This window comes from Cyprinus carpio, chromosome B6 (assembly GCF_018340385.1).
Source record: "Cyprinus carpio isolate SPL01 chromosome B6, ASM1834038v1, whole genome shotgun sequence".
In the NCBI taxonomy this organism is placed as follows: domain Eukaryota; kingdom Metazoa; phylum Chordata; class Actinopteri; order Cypriniformes; family Cyprinidae; genus Cyprinus; species Cyprinus carpio.
In genome coordinates this window covers 398,683-418,682 of record NC_056602.1, presented here as the reverse complement: position 1 = coordinate 418,682, position 20,000 = coordinate 398,683, and the positions used below count along the sequence as shown (strand labels likewise).

Genomic DNA, 20,000 nt, shown 5'->3' with positions numbered 1-20,000 from the left:
ATTTGGGGGCAAAAAATATTCAGACACTTTTACCTGACCTTATTTTGCTTAAGTGTTTTTCTTTAACTGTTAATGCAATCTTTTTAAACCACAGACTGAACAAAATGAAGCATTGCTTGGTAACTGGTTGAGCTAAATTGGTTTAATCTAATTGTGTTCTTAAATTTAACAGCTGACAGCTATTATTCAAACTGAATTCTGAATTGATAATTGACTGATGAAGAAGCATGTGTGTTGTGATTCTCATTATTGATAATTTACCTATGAAAAAACATACTTATTAAGATTCTTATTATTATCTCAATACTAAGCACATTTTGTGTGACTCATGGGTTTTTGTCTCTCTGTCCTTCAGTTTGCGAGAGGTGTGTGAAGTGAATCTGGACTGTGAACACATGGCTGAAACCACCGGGATCATAGCAGCTTATACGGCATATTATGGACCAATCCCATACTAACACACACACACACACACACACACACACACACACACTCACACACACACACACACACACACACACACGTTTACTTAGCTATCTAAATGGGGACATTACATAGACTTCTATAGTTTTTATATAACCTAAACCTACCCTTAACCCTTACAGAAAACTTTCTGCATTTTTACAATAATAAAAAAAAAACTTTGTTTACTTTATTTTTATACCAGTTTTACAAATGAGGACATCCCCAAAGGGAGTTTTTTGCCGATTTTGCTCACTTTTGGGTTCAAATGTGTCCCCAAAATATGGTTAAGTAGGCACACACACACACACACACACTCTCTCTCTCTCACACACACACACACACACACACACACACTCTCTCTCTCTCTCTCTCTCACTCTCTCTCACACACTCGCTCACACACACACACACACACTCTCTCTCTCTCTCTCTCTCTCTCACACTCCTCTCACTGGGAGAAATCAGTAAAAAAATATCAAGACATTTAGTGTGTTTTTATGCCATAAAATGTAATGTAGGTGATTTCAGGTTTGTTTGTCCTCTCACTGCCAAAAAACATAATATAAATATACGCCAGACAACTTAATGTAGGTGATTTCAGGTTTTGTTGTCCTTTCACTGGGAGAAATCAGTGAAATATGATTTTTCATGTTCATATGCCAGTGATTGAGACACTATAGTGCAATTAGACTCGGTGTTAGTGAAATGTGTTTAACTGCTCTATATTATGCCTGTGTATAGATATGAAACATATACTTAGACACGTTAAATAGATTGTTGAAGTAGTAAATGATTCTTTTTGTTAGTTTTTGTGAATCAAAGGTGCTATTTCACACACTGACTGAAGGCAGAATTATTTTTCCTGTCACACATGAGCTGTTCATTGACATGTTACCTGAAGCTGTTGACATTTTCATGTAGGTGATTTCCTGAAGCTGTTGTCCTTTTTGTCACTGGGAGAAATCAGTTAAATATGCATTTACATGTTAGATAATGCCATAATATTGAGACAATATATAAGAGCAAGAGTGTCGGTGTTATGAAATGTGTTTAACTGCTCTATTTTAAAGCCTGTGGCCTAGTATATGGAAACTTATTACTTACCACTAAGAGTTAAATAGCAGTGAAGTTTTTAAATGATTTTCTCTTAGTTTTTGTGAACAAAGGTGCTGATTGTTCATTGACATGTTACCTGAAGCTGTTGACATTTTTGTCAATGTTTTATTTAATTGTGCACAAAATACTTGTATAGAGAATATGCTATAATAAAGATACAATATATAAGATTCCACAATAAATATACAAAGATATAAGATATAAAAAATATAAACAGTCATAATTAAAAGAGTGTATGATCAATTATTTCTCTGTGTGCTTAAACAATTAAGCAGAAAGGACATGGCCGTCCTTTTAATTAAAGACTTTTAATCACTGACCAGTACGACATTAACCTAAACAACACAGTCAAAAGTTTTTAGCTGTTAAGAGTTTTCTAGAGTTGGGATAAACCTATTCACAACCTGAAAAGAGTGTAGGAAACGTGTGCAAATAAATGCAGAGTGTTTCTAAAATGTTTATGTTCCGAGGCATTTTATCCCTGCTGAAAATATCAATAGAAACCGTCACAGGATTTGTAATGGTTGGTTTTAATGGGACTTGTATTGGTTTTAATGGAAACAGTAATGGTCCCTGTGGGTCTGTACTGGGAATTGGTCGCCTTCTATTGGTGGCTTGTTAAAACCAATAAATCCTCGTGGAATATGGCCCAAAACACAGTACAGAAAACCATTATTTAATGGTTTTAATTGTTAAAAGTTGATGGTTTTTAATGGTATTTGTATAACCATTAGAACTTCTGTGATGGTTTGTGTTGTTTTCTTCAGCAGGGAGGATAGCTTGTGGCTTGGTCTTAGTGACTTAGGAGTCCCCTTCACCGCTCCTAACGTTTCAGATTTACGAGCTAGTTTCAGCGCTAAATTAAATTATTTTTAAGATTTTCACCTAAATCAGTGAGTTATGAGCTACTTTTAGCCTGAAGATGTTTTTTGAATATGGGCCCAGAATGTTTGTTCAGACACAGATTGGTTAAGGCTAGAAGGCATACGCAACTGAAACTACTGCGCATGCGCACATCAATACAGCGTAATTTTTGTCACACTGTACATCAGTAATTAGGATACTATTTTTGCATGATTGTAAGGGTAGGTGTAGACGTTAATAAAACACAATCTATTAAGAAGAAGTTCGTTGTTAGTTTCCGGTCGGAGCTCTATTCCATTATGAAATGAATCGCTCGTTTCATTATTCACGCGATACTTGATATCGATCCGCGTGAGCGCGCGTTCATGGTTCAGTCTGACGGGTGCGCGCACGCAGGATTCAGGTCACAGATGGAGTTTCTCATCGGCAGCGCGTTCTCGTCTCCTGTAGGACAGCGGATCCGTAAGTGTTTTACGCTGATTATAGTTGGCGTGTTTATTCGCTTAGTAACTTTATAAGAAGCTTCCTGGAGCGCTAAACGCTGGTCAGTGATGGAGAAGACTAATATCAGTACAGAAGAGTCAGTGTGACGAGGATGATGATGTTTAATCAGAGTTTAAAGGTGATCACGTACAGAAGCGTTCATCAAGTCACATAACCAGCACACATTTACTGTCATAAACGGCCAAAGTTCATTGTGCTCCGGAAAAATCTCAAAAAAAACTAACAAAAAAAATAAACAAAAAAATCCTCTTTTCTCTTTCTTACTGTATGTTTTTCTTTTTCACATTAATGTAACAAAAGCTCCTCAAAAAGAATGTGGTCAAAAGCAGCTGACAGTCACATGAGAGAGAGAGAGAGAGAGTGTGTGTGTGTGTGGTGTGCGTGCGTGCGTGTTTGTTGTTTGTTTTGATGTGTGTGTGTGTTTGTGTTTGTGTGTTTGGTTTATTTGAGTATTGGTTTTAATGTGTGTGGTGTTCGCGCTCCTCGGCTGAGTAAAGCCATGTTTGCTTAAATCACGTGGTTTGGATCAAACAGGAATAGAATAATTTAATGGTTTTAATTTGTGTTGATGGTTTTTAATGGTATTTGTAGTGGGAAACCATGTAGAACTTTTGTGATGGTTTGTATTGTTTTCTTTCAGCATAGGGATAGTTTGTGGCTTGGTCTTAGTGACTTAGGAGTCCCTTCACCGCTCTAATGTTTCAGATTTACGAGCTAGTTTCAGCGCTAAATTAAATTTATTTTTAAGATTTTCACCTAAATCGGTGAGTTATGAGCTACTTTTAGCCTGAAGATGTTTTTTGAATATGGGCCCAGAATGTTTGTTCAGACACAGAGTGGTTAAGGCTAGAAGGCATACGCAACTGAAACTACTGCGCATGCGCACATCAATACAGCGTAATTTTGTTGTCACACTGTACATCAGTAATTAGGATACTATTTTTGCATGATTGTAAGGGTAGGTGTAGACGTTAATAAAACACAAAAGATTAAGAAGAAAGTTCGTTGTTAGTTTCCCGGTTCGGAGCTCTATATTCCATTATGAAATGAATCGCTCGTTTCATTATTCACGCGATACTTGATATCGATCCGCGTGAGCGCGCGTTCATGGTTCAGTCTGACGGGTGCGCGCACGCAGGATTCAGGTCACAGATGGAGTTTCTCATCGGCAGCGCGTTCTCGTCTCCTGTAGGACAGCGGATCCGTAAGTGTTTTACGCTGATTATAGTTGGCGTGTTTATTCGCTTAGTAACTTTATAAGAAGCGTCCTGGAGCGCTAAACGCTGGTCAGTGATGGAGAAGACTAATATCAGTACAGAAGAGTCAGTGTGACGAGGATGATGATGTTTAATCAGAGTCAGCTGAGACTGTATTAAAGGTGATCACGTACAGAAGCGTTCATCAAGTCACATAACCAGCACACATTTACTGTCATAAACGGCCAAAGTTCATTGTGCTCCGGAACTGTGTCAGAAAGCTTGAACAAAACAGTTAAACGAAATAATCCTCTTTTCACTTTCTCAGTGTATGTTTTTCTTTTTCACCTTAAAGGTGTAACAAATGCACCTCAAAAAGAATGTGGTCAAAAGCAGCTGACTTTGAGTGTAGAGAGAGAGAGAGAGAGCGTGTTTGTGTGCGTGCGTGCGTGTTTGTTTGTTTGTTTGAGTGTGTGTGTGTTTGTGTGTTTGTTTATTTGAGTGTTTTGTGTGTGTGTGCGCGCGCGATCTCGGCTGAGTGAAGCCCATGTTTGCTTTAATCACGTGGTTTGGATCAACAGGAATAGAAATAAAGAATGTGATCTGTGGATTTTGTTAATAAAATGTTGTGGAATGTTGACATTTTCAAACAATATTTATTTTTCCAAACCATATAAATTTGTCACTAAAAAAATAAAACTAAAAAAAAGGTATTAATGTACTTTCTCAGTTAATTTTACAGTATACCGAATGAATGTGTTTTATGTTTGTAAAGAGATTGATCTTTTTTATATCAAATAATTATGAAACTAAAAATGAGGGATAAGTAAATTGCTTTTGACTTTGACTTGCACATTTCATTCATCTCATCACTTTATTTTGCCACACTTGCAAGTTATTTTGTGTGAATGTTCAAGACATCCGATTCATTAGCTGTTGAAAAAACTAGAAGAATAACAAAGAGCAGTAAACAAAACTATTTGTGCTACAAACCTGTGTTTAATAAATTAAAATAATATGGTAAGAAATACCAGCTTGCAATATTAAGCAGCATAACAAGCTGTGCAGTAAAAATAACTTGAAGCGGATGAGATGCATTACAGTTACAAACGACGCTGCTCTTATGTGTGTCATTGTTTAAGGTCATGTTTCTCCTGATATCATCAAACTGAAAACCCCTTTAACTTTCATTCCTCTGTGAGACGACAGGCAGACAGACTCCCTAATCAATCAATAAAAACATGACAGCGGAGTGACAAAACTTTTTTTAACAAAAAAATTATTATTCTGTGAGGTGTTGAATAATTTATGCTTTTTTTGCTGATTTTATTTTGCATATTTAATTTTCATATGAAATGAATCTGTTGAATGTGGATTTGTGTGTCAGAGAAAGCCACCAGTGCTGCTCTTCAGACGGAGGACTGGAGCCTAAACATAAGATACATCACAAAATAAACGAAACACATGTCCTGCACCATCACAATCACACCAACTACACAAAAAACACACACTGGCTCATTCTCTTTGTCGTCTGAATGATTGTTTTGCTTTACAGACCCAAAGATGCAGTGAAAGCTTTAAAGAAGAGGATTGTGGGTAATAAGAACTTCAGGGAGGTGATGCTGGCTCTGACCGTGAGTGTCTGTGACATCACTTCCTCTACAAGAGCGTGTGTGTATGTGTCATACCGAGTTCAGACAGCTGTTGTTCTGTGTTCCAGGTTCTTGAGACATGCGTGAAGAACTGTGGCCATCGTTTCCATGTCTACGTCTGTTCCAGATAGTTTGTGGAGGGTGTTCTGGTCAGGGCGATTCTGCCCAAAAACAACCCTCCCATGATCCTTCACGACAGAGTCCTGAGCCTCATCCAGGTGAAACGCTCTCACCGCAGCTCTGATTGATTGTGATTGATCAGCTTGACGTTGGCTCTGTGTTGCAGGCGTCCGGAACAATCCGTCTCTGTCTGGAGTCTCTATCTTCAATGATGATCTTATACGAAGATCCAAAGCCTAGAGGCTTGGAGTTCCCCATGACGGATCTGGACTCTCTATCGCCCATCCACACGCCCAACAGGGTAAAGCTCACAGAATCCACAGTGTTAGTTAGTGATGCTGATCCCCTGGTGTAGTGATGGTGATCCACTGGTGTAGTGATGGTGATTTCACTGGTGTAGTGATGGTGATCCCCTGGTGTAGTGATCCCCTGGTGTAGTGATGGTGATCCCCTGGTGTAGTGATCCCCTGGTGTAGTGATGGTGATCCCCTGGTGTAGTGATGGTGCGCCCCTGGTGTAGTGATCCCCTGGTGTAGTTATGGTGATCCACTGGTTGTAGTGATGGTGATCCCCTGGTGTAGTTATGGTGATCCCCCTGGTGTAGTGATCCCCTGGTGTAGTGATGGTGATCCCCTGGTTTGTAGTGATCCCCTGGTGTAGTGATGGTGATCCCCTGGTGTAGTGATGCTGATCCCCTGGTGTAGTTATGGTGATCACCTGGTGTAGTGATGTTGATCCCCTGGTGTAGTGATGGCGATCCCCTGGTGTATGGGGTGATGGTGATCCACTGGTGTGGTGATGGTGATCCCCTGGTTAGTAGGTGATGGTGATCCACTGGTGTAGTGATGGTGATCCCCTGGTGTTGATTGATCCCTGGTGTAGTGATGGTGATCCCCCTGGTGTAGTGATGGTGATCCCCCTGGTGTAGTGATGGTGATCCCCTGGTTGTAGTGATGGTGATCCCCTGGTGTAGTTATAGTGATCCACTGGTTTAGTGATGGTGATCCCCTGGTGTAGTTATGGTGATCCCCTGGTGTAGTGATCCCCCTGGTGTTGATCCCCTGGTGTAGTGATGGTGATCCCCTGGTGTAGTGATGGCGATCCCCTGGTGTAGTTATGGTGATCCCCTGGTGTAGTGATGGTGATCCCCTGGTGTAGTGATGGCGATCCACTGGTGAAGTGATGGTGATTTCACTGGTGTGTAGTGATGGTGATTCCACTAGTTTAGTGATGGTGATCCCCTGGTGTAGTGATCCCCTGGTGATGATGGTGATCCCCTGGTGTAGTGATGGTGATCCCCTGGTTGTAGTGATGGCGATCCCCTGGTGTAGTGATGGTGATCCCCGGTGATCCACTGGTGTAGTCAATGCTATACCCATGTCTATCCCCTGGTGTAGTGATGGTGATCCACTGGTGTAGTGATGTTGATCCACTGGTGTAGTGAAGGCGATCCCCTGGTGTAGTTATGGTGATCCACTGGTTTAGTGATGGTGATCCACTGGTGAAGTGATGGTGATTTCACTGGTGTAGTGATGGTGATCCACTGGTTTAGTGATGGTGATCCACTGGTGTAGTGATGGTGATTTCACTGGTGTAGTGATGGTGATCCCCTGGTGTAGTGATCTGATCCACTGGGGTAGTGATGGTGATCCCCCTGGTGTAGTGATGGTGATTCCCTGGGTGTAGTGATGGTGATTCACTGGTAGTTATGGTGATTACACTGGTGTAGTGATGGTGATCCCCTGGTGTAGTGATCGTGACTTCACTGGTGTAGTGATGGTGATTTCACTGGTTTAGTGATGGTGATCCACTGGTGTAGTGATGGTGATTTCACTGGTGTAGTGATGGTGATTTCACTGGTGTAGTGATGGTGATTTCACTGGTGTAGTGATGGTGATCCACTGGTTTAGTGATGGTGATCCCCTGGTGTTGTTATGGTGATTTCACTGGTGTAGTGATGGTGATCCCCTGGTGTAGTGATCCCCTGGTGTAGTGATGGTGATCCCCTGGTGTAGTGATGGTGATTTCACTGGTGTAGTTATGGTGATTTCACTGGTGTAGTGATGGTGATCCCCTGGTGTAGTGATCGTGATTTCACTGGTGTAGTGATGGTGATCCCCTGGTGTAGTGATGGTGATTTCACTGGTGTAGTGATGGTCATCCACTGGTGTAGTGATGGTGATCCCACTGGTTTAGTGATGGTGATTTCACTGGTGTAGTGATGGTGATTTCACTGGTGTAGTGATGGTGATCCCCTGGTGTAGTGATCGTGACTTCACTGGTGTAGTGATGGTCATTTCACTGGTGTAGTGATGGTGATCCACTGGTTTAGTGATGGTGATTTCACTGGTGTAGTGATGGTGATCCCCTGGTGTAGTGATGGTGATTTCACTGGTGTAGTGATGGTGATCCACTGGTGTAGTGATGGTGATCCACTGGTGTAGGACCTGTTCTGAGTGCTTACATGAGCCAGAACATAAACACTGATGTGAAATAAAACTCTGCTCTCTTTGTTTGTACCTAACAACAGGGAATTTTAGAATCAGGCTTTCCAGATCTGGGAAAGTCATGGAAATTAATAAAATGTCCAGGATGTTCATTGTCCAGTATATACACTATGTGGACAAAAATATTGGGACTCCTGACCATTAAACCAACAAGGACTATTCTTAATTCCCACTTTAATTCTTTCCCACTATAATTTTCCTTCTCTGTTGGAACACTAGGAGAAATGTGCTGTTTTCCACACAATGAAAGTGGAAGGAGAACTAGAGCCACTGAGGTTCAAAAAGCACCATGAAAGTATCATAACAGAATTTAAAGTTTTTCACTTTCGTAGTGTGACAAGAGCAGCAAGAACATTCTGATAAATGTCCTCTTTGTGTCCTACTCTAAAAATAATGTCATAGGGTCAGAATGACATCAGGCTGAGTAAATGATGACAGATTGATAATTTTTTGGTGAACTATGCCTTTGACATGTTTTCTTTTTTTCTCTCTCTCAGAGTATTCCGGAAAACGAGGGGTCTTCCTCACCTCCATCCCTGTCTCACACTGACTCGTCACCAGCGAGACATACTCCACAATCCAGCGGACAGCAGAGCCCTGTGTCGCCCAATGAGGTTTTATTAAAAATTTATTTATTAAATTTATTAAAAACCTGGGGGTTGATATCTTAATGAGAATGTCATCACCGAAATGTAGACAGTGTAGAGATGGGGTAATTTTATAAAATGAACAGGAAAAATGTTTAAACTGAACTAATTACATAAAATTTTTAACAATTAGCTTATTTAGGGATGTAATGATTCACTCATCTCACAATTTGATTCATGATTTCGATTTCACAATGCGATTTGATTCACATTTTTGTATTTTATTTTTACAAAATGAGAAAAATGATAAATTAATTGCTTGGACAAAATGCTGCACATTTCTTTTTGAAATTGAAATATAACACTATAATAATATACTAATATAGCACTTGCATTTCATTGCTCTTTTGTTGGTTTGGATTGCTTCTATTGTCCTCATTTCTAAGTTGCTTTGGATGAAAGCATCTGCTAAATGATTTTTTTTTTAAATATAATGTAAATGTAAATAAGAAAACTAAATTGAAATTTTAAAACAAGCCCCAAACTGGTGCCAGCAGGTGGAGCTTAAAGCGTTTCCTTGGTTACCGCTGTAAACAAAGCAGCGCTGCACTTATCAACTATTAATATGCATTATACAGAAGCAGATGAAAATAAAAAATACCATCTAAACCATCTCTCTCTCTTACTGTCTAAAGACCGTAAGTTCCCCTCAGACAAACATTCATATAAACTCCTAAAGTTACCCCTAAAAGAATCATGATTTGTTTAGCATCTCAAACGTTTTGAATCGATTGTCAACCAGCTCGCGATTAATTGTTACATCCCTACTTATTAAATATAAATGTATTTATACTGTTTACAGGCTCCATGAGGTGTTAAGATGAGCTGTCAAACATGTTGAACACATTTCAGCCATCTAATTATTTTCATTCCATCTTAGTCTAAGTCGTAATGTCACGCATTTGTTTTGTTTTTTTTACTAGGTTGCTTGCTTGCAATGCTAAAAAATTAAATCTGTAACACAAATCTGTTCTCATGAAAGAGAATATAGATAATCTCACTTCATGTGGAGGAGGGCAATAGCTAGTAAATCTGTTGACCATTTATGAACATGAGACCTAAAATTGTAACGCAGTATTACTTATGTTCTGCTCAGAAGCATGAATATCAATATCAGAGGCGATGTAAAGGCAGATCACACCCGGCCGCTCACTGCTGTCAGGGGTTAGAGGTCAGGGGTCTGGGGTTCAGTGAGTTTGAAGTGGTCAGTGTTTGTTCTGACTGCTGTCCTCCAGAAGCAGAAGCTGAGATCTGAACTGGATCTGGTCAAAGGAAATCTGAGCGTCATGACCGAGATGCTGAATCACGTCAAACCTGGAGAGACGTCAGCATCAGACACAGAGCTGCTGCAGGTGTGTGTTTGTGTGTGTCTGTGTGTGTGTGTCTGTGTGTTAGCCAGCAGTTTAGTGCTTGTGTTTCAAGTCTCACATATATGTGTGTGTGTGTGTGTGTGTGTGTGTGTGTGTGTGTGTGTGTGTGTGTGTGTGTGTGTGTGTGTGAGCAGCAGCTGTATTCGGTGTGTAAGCAGATGCAGCAGAGGGTTGTGGAGTTGATTCCCAATCTATCTGAGGATGAGATGATCGGAGAACTTCTGCAGGTCAATGATGATCTCAATAACGCGTTCATCCGCTATGAGAGGTCAGTGAGGCTGCAGCGTGAGGCTCGTCCAGTGCTGCGTCCAGCTCTACACTAACACACCTCTTCTGTCTCTGGTTAAAGGTTTAACAGGCTGAACATGCCGAGGTCAAACACAGAAGAACAGCAGGACTCGCAGGTAAACCTTCATCTCTTCTCTCAGACTCTTAATCAGTGACACGTTTCCAGTGAATCGGATTTGATAAAAATTTAGAAACCACGAACCAAAGAAACCAGCTACGAGGAGAATCACTACATTACCAACTTTGATTTGAAGAGAAGTAAAACACAGGTAAGTAACTCAATGAGGGAAAGAACTACAGTTACATGAAGCATTGTGAATGGTGTAATCTAATTTAAAAACTGTGGGAAAAAATATAAAACTATTCATTTGAAGTTCTATAAAAAGAATACAAAATATCCAGTTGTTGAAATAATGAGCGCTGGCTTCAACAGAAGCATGAACTGTCAATTATCAATCTCATAGCTCACAGCAGGTTTGTCTTCCAGTGGTTTACAAGTTATCATTAAAAGGAAGCAATGAAATGGAGGAAATAAATGTTTTTACTTTTGGCACGCTCCAAATACACGTGCAGCGTGATTTGGACCAATGAGATTTCACTGTGGGCGGAGCTACTCAGCACACATTGTGTAAATATCTTACTAAAATGGTTTTATAATAACATGTGTAAAGATTGTTTTATATGTCTATGATTTTATGGTTATTGGATTTCTGTGACCAGACTGAGACGGCAAACCTTATTGACCTCAGCCCTGAGTCTCCATTGCCCAATCAGAACACTCTTCCAGCTGTCAATCAACACGAGCCCCGCCCTGCATCTGACCAAACATGCAGCTCAGGTGAGAGAGATCCAGTTCTGCAGCTTGATCCGGTGTAAGAGATGATAGACCTGGATATAAACTGTGTGTGTGTGTGTGTGTGTGTGTGTGTGTCTCAGCGCCTGAAGATGAAGAGTTTGACATGTTTGCTCAGATGAGGAGCAGCTCTCTGGCCGAACAGAGGAAGAGGTTTGTGTTTGATGATTGTCTGTGGAGATTGTCTTCTCCTAGAGCTCAGGTGAAGTGAGATCTGATGCTGTGTGTGTGTGTGTGTGTGTGTGTGTGTGTGCAGTGTGCGCTACGAGGCTCCCGGCGCTGTGGAGGGTCTGGCTGAAGCTCTGGACACACGTCTGCAGGTCACAGCAGGGGTCAGTACACACGTGTGTCTCTCATCACACTGATCACGCGTGTATCTCTCTGTGTTTGACGTGCTGGAGTGTGTTTGTGTGTGTGAAGGGCGCTGAGAGCGACTGGCTCCGTCAGTCTCAGTGGATTTACAGCGAGGCTCTGGTGGGTTTCTGTGACGTCGCTACACCTGATTCAATGAGAGACAAACTGCAGCAAAGATCAGAAAAAACATGTCAAATCACAGAACAGCATATGGAAATTTAGAGCCGCCTAATGTTTCATTTACAATAATGCTTTGCATTTATTTGCAGCTGGTGTGAAATGAGGCTTTTGGGGCTGATTTAAAGAAAAAGTTCACCCAAAATGACAGTTTGCTCAAAATGTGCTCACCCCCAGTCCATCCAAGATCAGGATGAGTTTGTTTCTTCATCAGATTTGGAGAAATGTAGCACTGCATCAGTGTCTCAGCAAGGGATGCTACAAGTGCTACATTTCTACAAACCTGATGAAAAAACAAACTCATCCTGATCTTAAAGAGCCTGAGGATGTTGGATGAACTGTTAAACCTGTTGAAGCCTTCGTGTGATGATTGAACACTGATGGTTGGATGTTATCGGTCAGATCTGGGTGATTTGCATGTTCTGAGAGATGAATGGACACTATTTAAATCTGCAGTCAGCTCTAGCATCATCAGTGGATCAGTTCTGCACACAGATGATCGTTGTGTGATGTTTTGTGTTGTTAGGCTCCAGCTCCACACAGCTCAGCCATGGACGAAATTGAGAGGTGGTTGTCTGCAGAGATGGTAAAGAGAGTTCGATTCACTGCTTTAACACTCTTCACATCTGCTGGAGTCACAGCACTGCAGGGTTACAGTCTGAGTCACAGCTAGCACACCACTCTCACTATCCCGCAGTGTGCACTGTGCACAGGATGCTTCTGAGAATACAGCGGAGCTCACTGCTCTGAACACTGCGTCCTATAACGTCCTATAATGACGAATGAACAAGTAGTGACATATTTATGATGATCAATGGATGCCATTCATACGCTACGTTTTGAAATGATGACATCATAGTCACATACTACTGGCTGATTTGATCATAGATTAATACCTACTGGTTCCAGCTCGTTTTTAAGTGATAGTGGGTAGTAGACTGTAGTGTGCTAGAATTCGACTGTGTGTTTTTAACCTTTATTTTACCAGGAAATAAAACTAGAAGAGTCCTGGCCAAGACATTCAGCACACATAATTCAACATTTAAACATTTGAACAAAAGACAAAGACATTAATTCATATGTAGAAAAATATACACATCGATCAAAGCAATTACGATCGGATGAATCCAAGAGCAAGTCATTTCAAATACACTGAACACAGCCTGTGTGTGTGCTGTTTTTCAGCCGGATGTCGATGACCGCGAGGGAGTGACCAGTGAAGGTGAGGTCTGCTGAGGTTTATTACTCCTCTATCTGATCCACACACACTGTCATGCATTCATCTGCTCTCTCTGTTCTGGCTGCCAGAGTTTGATCAGTTTTTAGCAGGAAGAGCCGAAGCTGCAGATCATCTTCCCTCGATGAAGACGGCACAGGAGCAGATCTTCAGACTCTGAGCAGCAAATCCTCTTCTTCATTTCACTTGGGGTTTGTTTCTAACACTCCGTTTGGGCCTTGATGTGTGAGAAGCTTGAGAACACTCATAAAAACAACCAATACGCAATCACTGTTGCCTGTGTAAGTTAATTTGTATTAACGAGTGTAAGAAGCATTAACTTATGTTGTAAATTAACCATGAAGATAAGAAAGACTGCCACTGAATGTCATCATGTTGAATAGACACTATATAATGCTCATGTGTGTCTCAGATTGTGTCCTTTAATGTTGTGCAGCAGTAATTCATATGTGATCATCTGACAAATCATAAAGCATCACAAGCAGCCAATCTGTACATAATGTGGTTTGTTTGTATTTTTTTCTCTGAAATATTAAAATTCGGCCATTTGCTCAAACTCATGTCCAAAGCAGATATGAAGAATATGTGATGGAGAGTCAGATTTACAGATAACTTTAATGTTCTCTGTAGTATTTATGATCTGCAGTTTTGTCCTCCGTCACTTTAAATGCTGGGGGGGTGATAAATAACATTATTGGTCTGTTGATGATTAATAGGCTTGTCTTATTATAACAAATGCTACGTTAAGAACTATGGTTAATGCTAAGTTAAGAACTATGGTACATGCTTCAGATATTCCAAAAGAGGGCACAGATTAAATCATTAAGAGCCTGACGAACTGTTAAGGAACAGGAAATTAACAATAGAAATATAAGAAAATGTAAAGTAAAGTTAGATTGACTTCCCATGTTGAAGTAGAACATTCTGTCAAACTATAGCATATAAGTGCCTCAATAATATAAAATACATGTGCTATATATATATATATGTGTGTGTGTATGTGTGTGTGTGTGTGTGTGTGTATCCTATGTAAGCAAGTAATTGTTAACCATGATGTTATTTTGTTGCAGTTATGTTATCAACCAACTTTGCATAGATAGCACAAAAGACCATTTCACAAATAGATATATAAGCAAACAATCAAATAAATTAACTTTATGAGTGAGCGTGACCCGGGACTCCCTCTCAACCCCTCAGTGTTCAAACCAAAACTAGGCCCTTGTGTTTTAATGCTCTTCAGCTGGAAAAAGAAATAGTTTTGATAGTGATTCCAGTATTGTTGTTATTGTTACAGCCGTGGAGTGGACTTCACTATTAGAGTGATTATTAAAATCTTCTTGTGGTCCTTGGTGTGATTGAGACTTTATTACATTAAAAACTAACAATACTGGGAATTATTCTTGTGTTGCCAGGTCTTATTACACGGCTGCAGGTAAGATCAGTGGATAAAAGAAGAAATTCCTATGTGAATATATGCACTATTATACAGTAATCATGAGAAACTGGATATTAGTCTTAAACATGTCAGAACCACGAGTTACATTTGAGATGATAAAATCAAGCCAAGAAATAATACGACATTCAGTAACAATGAATCCTTAAACAGATTTTATTACAAAAATATAGTATTAATAATACAAAGGCATATATATGTGGTTACTAAATGATTGTGTCTGAAAGTATCGGTTGGTTCAAAGTTGGAGGAGTACATTCTTCTCGATATAGATTATTAAAAGATCCCATGTTTTGTAAAATGTTCTGGTTGATCCTCTTAGAAAATATTAGATTATCCATCCATCACTAATCCATAGTGACAATTTAGGTGGCATTGGTGATTTCCACTCTAAAATAATTCTTCTTCTAGCTATTAATGTTGCAAATGCCAAGGAATTTTCTTAATCTTTAGTTATGTGAATGTCGTCACCTGTAACTCCAAACAAAGCCATTATTGGGTTAGGCTGAATTCTTAAATTAAATGTTGAGTTTAAAAATTCAAATATTGAAGACCAAAATTGTCTCAGTTTAGTACGTGACCAGAACATATGGGTTAGATCTGCCTTAAATGCATTGCAACGATCACGTTTCATCTATATTTGGGTATAGTTTAGCCTGTTTGGTTTTACTATAGTGAACTTTCATCTGAATCAGATTGAGTCGTGCACAAGATGAAGTCTTATTTATTCTGTCAACAGCTTTGTCACAAGTGTCTTCAGATATGTCAATTCCCAACTCTCCTATCCATTCTGTTTTGATTTTCTCTAGTGATCTATTTTGGAATGTCATAATTAAGTTATATATTTTGGAAATGAGGCCCTTGAGATGTGTAGGGGTCTTAAGAACCAAGTCCAACCCTGATTCAGAGGGCATTTGAGGAAACACAGAGCAATGGGCCTGAACAAAGTGTCGAACCTGAAGATAACGAAAAAAATCTGACTTTTGAAGATTACATTTTTGAATCAGATCATTGTAATTGGCAAAAATATTGTCAATGAAAAAGTCACTGCATTTAACTATGCCCAAGTCCTGCCATTGCCTGAAAGTAGCATCTAGCTTGGCATGATGATTATTACATATGGGGGTTTCCAAGGAAAAGTCTGCGAGTTGAAATGCTTGTCTAAACTGATTATATATTTTGAGATTCAAAATTACAACTGGACTTGAGGAAAACTGTGATGGTGAGAATGGTGACTTCATTGTAATCAGCACCAACAATGAGGTTGATTTGCAAGAATTAGCCTCCGCTTCACACCATTCTATATGTGGGGACTGAAACCAATAAATCATTTTTTGTAAATTTGCTGCCCAATAATAATTTAGCAAATTTGGGAGAGCCAGTCCTCCGTTCTTTTTCGTTCTTTCAAGAAACTCCCTGCGTATTCTTGGCTTTTTGCCCCCCCCCATATAAATGAGGACAGCAACCTATTGGTTGACTGAAAAAAGGAGTTTGGCATCTGTAAGTATTCTGAACTATATAATGATAAACATATAATCACATTTTTATTATTAATGGCATGATTAACACATTGTCTACAAATTGTGTGACATATTAAACTGGTTTAAAAAGCATAGAGCATCCGGACCAGAATCACAAACACACAGCACAGCACCTCACACACTCCTTCACCTGAGGAAGAGAGGAAGAGAGTGTGTGTGTGAGAGGGAGTGTGTGTGTGTGTGTGTGTGTGTGAGTGAGAGAGAGAGAGAGTGTGTGTGAGAGAGAGAGTGTGTGTGTGTGTGTGTGTGTGTGTGTGTGAGAGAGAGAGAGAGTGTGTGTGAGAGAGAGTGTGTGTGTGTGTGTGTGTGTGTGTGTGTGTGAGAGAGAGAGAGAGTGTGTGTGAGAGAGAGTGTGTGTGTGTGTGTGTGTGTGTGTGTGTGTGTGTGTGTGTGTGTGTGTGTGTGTGTGTGTGTGTGAAGAAGAAGAAGATGTGTGAGAGAGAGAGAGAGAATATCCAGATGTAACCCCCCTTTGTAATACTAAACATTTTATCATTTACAAGTAACTGTAATTATTTAATCACACTTTTTTTTCTCAGTAACTATAACTGATTGCAGTTACATTTATTTTGTAATTAAATTAGGTAACTCCATTAGCTAGGTTAACTAGTTAACCTACAGCCCAACACTGGTTAGCAGGAATCTTGTCGGCGAAGTAAATCAGTGCGTCACTGAAACTTTATCAGAGAAATCCACAGTTCTGTAACATATCCATATTTAAATGCAGATATTTAGATCAGGAGGAGAGTATTGTTTGTAAGGTATTTACCTGCGTGTGTTATTTCAGGATAATGCTGCATGCGCTGGGCCTCATTCATGAAATACAAGCAGTGAAAATACTTCGTAAAATAGTATTTTATTTAGCTAACTGCAGCGATTTATATATGAAAGAATATATATATATATATATATATATAGACAGTACATACCAAAAGTTTGGAAACATTACTATTTTTAATGTTTTTTGAAAGAAGTCTCTTCTGCTCATCAAGCCTGAATTTATTTGATCAAAAACTACAGAAAAAACTGTAATATTGTGAAATATTATTACAACTTAAAATAATAGTTTTCTATTTGAATATACTTTAAAAAAAATAATTTATTCCTGTGATGCAAAGCTGAATTTTCAGCATCATTACTCCAGCCTTCAGTGTCACATGTAACATCCAGTCTATCACATGATCATTTAGAAATCATTCTTATATTCTTCGATTTATTATGAGTGTTGGAAACAGTTCTGCTGTCTGATATATTTGATGAAAAAAAGGTTAAAAAGAACTGCATTTATTCAAAAAAAAAAAAATTCTAATAATATATTTTCTTTACTATCGCTTTTTATCAATTTAACACATCCTTGCTGAATAAAAGTATTGATTTTATTTAAAAAAAAGAAAGACAAAACAATTACTGACCAGTAGTGGTATATTGTTATTACAAAATATTTTATATTTAAAAACATAGCTTCTTTTTTTTTTTTTTTTTTTTTTTTTTCTACTTTTTATTCATCAAAGTATCCTAAAAAAGTTTTTTTTATCACATGTTCTGAAAAAATATTAAGCAGCAGAAACTGTTTCCAACTTGATAATGAATCATCATATTAGAATGATTTCTAAAGGATCATGTGATAATGATCCTAAAAATTCAGCTTTGCATCACAGAAATAAATGATAATTTAAAGTATGATAAATTTAAAAAATGATTTTAAATTGTAATAATATATCACAATATTACATTTTTTTCTGTATTTTTGATCAAATAAATGCAGGCTTGATGAGCAGAAGAAACTTCTTTCAAAAACATTAAAAATAGTAATGTTTCCAAACTTTTGGTATGTACTGTCTATATATATATATATCATTTTTACAGATCGTCGAGCAGCGCCTGTCCGCTGGAGGCGCTGGCGTGCGAGGTGACGTCACACGATCGAAACTGACCGCGCAGCGTAGAGCCAAGATGGCGGCAGCAGACGCTTGATACTCGATGAAGGTAATAGACGCAAATTATGTTTGAATGAATGACATTACATTTTATCGCGGTGGTATGGGTCTGTAGAGGTTAGTTTCTCAGTTGAGAGCGCTTCGGTTTATCTGAACTATGCTGTGAATCACTAGTAGCGTTATAAGATTTGCCTGTTAGCATAGAAGATAACAACAACACAAACACGTTCATCCTCACTCAAATACACACCGACACACACGCGCACGGTCATATATATATATATATATATACAATCAAACTCATGTAAATACAAACCCACATGCACCAAAACACAATGTGCTGTAAATACAAATACAGTTGCAAGAAGTTTATGAACTCTTTAAACAGACCTGTCAATCACCACACACTGTCCTCAGAGAACAGTGAAAGAACAGTCCTGTGTGTGTGTGTGTGTGTGTGTGTGTGTGTGTGTGTGTGTGTGTGTGTGTGTGTGTGTCTGTGTGTGTGTCTGTGTGTGTGTCTGTGTGTCTGTGTGTGTGTCTGTCTCTCTCTCTCTCTCTCTCTGTGTGTGTGTTACTAGATCTTAAATGAGTTCAGACCATAGTTTGTGAGTAATCATTGCAGACATCTATATATATGTTCAAAGGGTTCACAAACTTATGGAAAGTGAGGTGCCTATATAACCTGTGTGTGTGTGTGTGTGTGTGTAGATGGAGGGTGAGGTGAGTCTGGTCGCCGGCCGCAGTCAGAGAGAAAAGAGAAGATCCTACAAAGATCTGCTGAGAGAAGAAGAGATCATCGACGCAGAGGTGCGCAACACCTCCAAGAAATGGCTCAAGGTACATCATCATCATCATCATCTTCATCTCAGAGATCAGCGTGTGTGTGTTGTGTAGAAACTGAACTGTGCTCTCCGCAGGACGCTGATGTCTTTTACAGCGGCGGTGAGCTTCAGAAGAAGAAACACTGTGAGGATCATCTCTACAGAGGTGTGTGTCTCGAGAGAGTTCTGTAGAGCGATGCCTGCATTTCAGTTCTAGAAGTTACAGATGCACCGCAATTAAAACCTTGACCAGAACTGAACAAAATGAAACTCTGCCCCCCCCTCATGTATTTTGCCATTTTTTTCACTATTGCATAAATTAAATAGCCAAAATGTGCTTTTAACTGTAATTTTTTTCTTGCTTTTCAAATAAAAAATAAACTACAAAACAGCAATTTTTGTTGTAGCATTTAACACTAAACATTTTTTTTAACATTTTAGAAGACATTACAGCAACAAAGCACAGATTAACTTAAAATGAATAACTTGTATCAGGCATGTGATTGGCTAAAGAAGGAGAACTGGACACTTTGAGCAGTAAATCATCATATTAGAAGGATTTCTGAAGATCATGTGACACAAAACACTAGAAAAGATGCTGAAAATACAGCTGCACATCACAGAAATAAATTACACTTTAACAGAGATTCACATAGAAAACAGCTGTTTAAAATTGTACACAATATTACTGTTTTTATGTTTTTAACTGTACAAATAAATGCAGAGTTGCTGATCAGAAGAGACTTCTTTTAAACAGTAGATATTAATTTGAGCACTATGTGTGAATGTTATAATGTATTAATAGAGCTGTTGTAAATATTATTATCATTGTCATGCTTTTTATGAGTTCTTGTTTTATTTTGGCAGAAACCCACAGGAAGACCTCAGTGCTTCTC

General features: G+C 39.0%; 1 protein-coding gene, 1 long non-coding RNA gene and 2 pseudogenes across 2 annotated transcripts in view; 3 read left to right on the top strand and 1 right to left on the bottom strand.

Annotated features, from left to right (window-relative positions):
• Positions 1-545, top strand: part of bglapl (bone gamma-carboxyglutamate (gla) protein, like) — a 1,390-nt gene extending 845 nt beyond the window's left edge. Inside the window, 1 exon segment of the mRNA XM_042725182.1 lies at positions 356-545. Within this exon segment, the coding sequence (XP_042581116.1) occupies positions 356-458 (103 nt within the window). The 3' untranslated portion in view covers positions 459-545.
• A 488-nt stretch (positions 546-1,033) lies between these two features.
• LOC122137540 lies at positions 1,034-1,750 on the bottom strand. The gene is made up of 2 exons (XR_006154932.1): positions 1,657-1,750; positions 1,034-1,359 (listed from the first exon to the last, which is right to left on the bottom strand). It is a non-coding gene; the product is annotated as an uncharacterized LOC122137540 (long non-coding RNA).
• A 2,258-nt stretch (positions 1,751-4,008) lies between these two features.
• On the top strand, positions 4,009-14,514 carry LOC109080270 (annotated as a pseudogene).
• A 3,693-nt stretch (positions 14,515-18,207) lies between these two features.
• LOC109069350 overlaps positions 18,208-20,000 on the top strand; it is an 8,661-nt pseudogene continuing 6,868 nt past the window's right edge.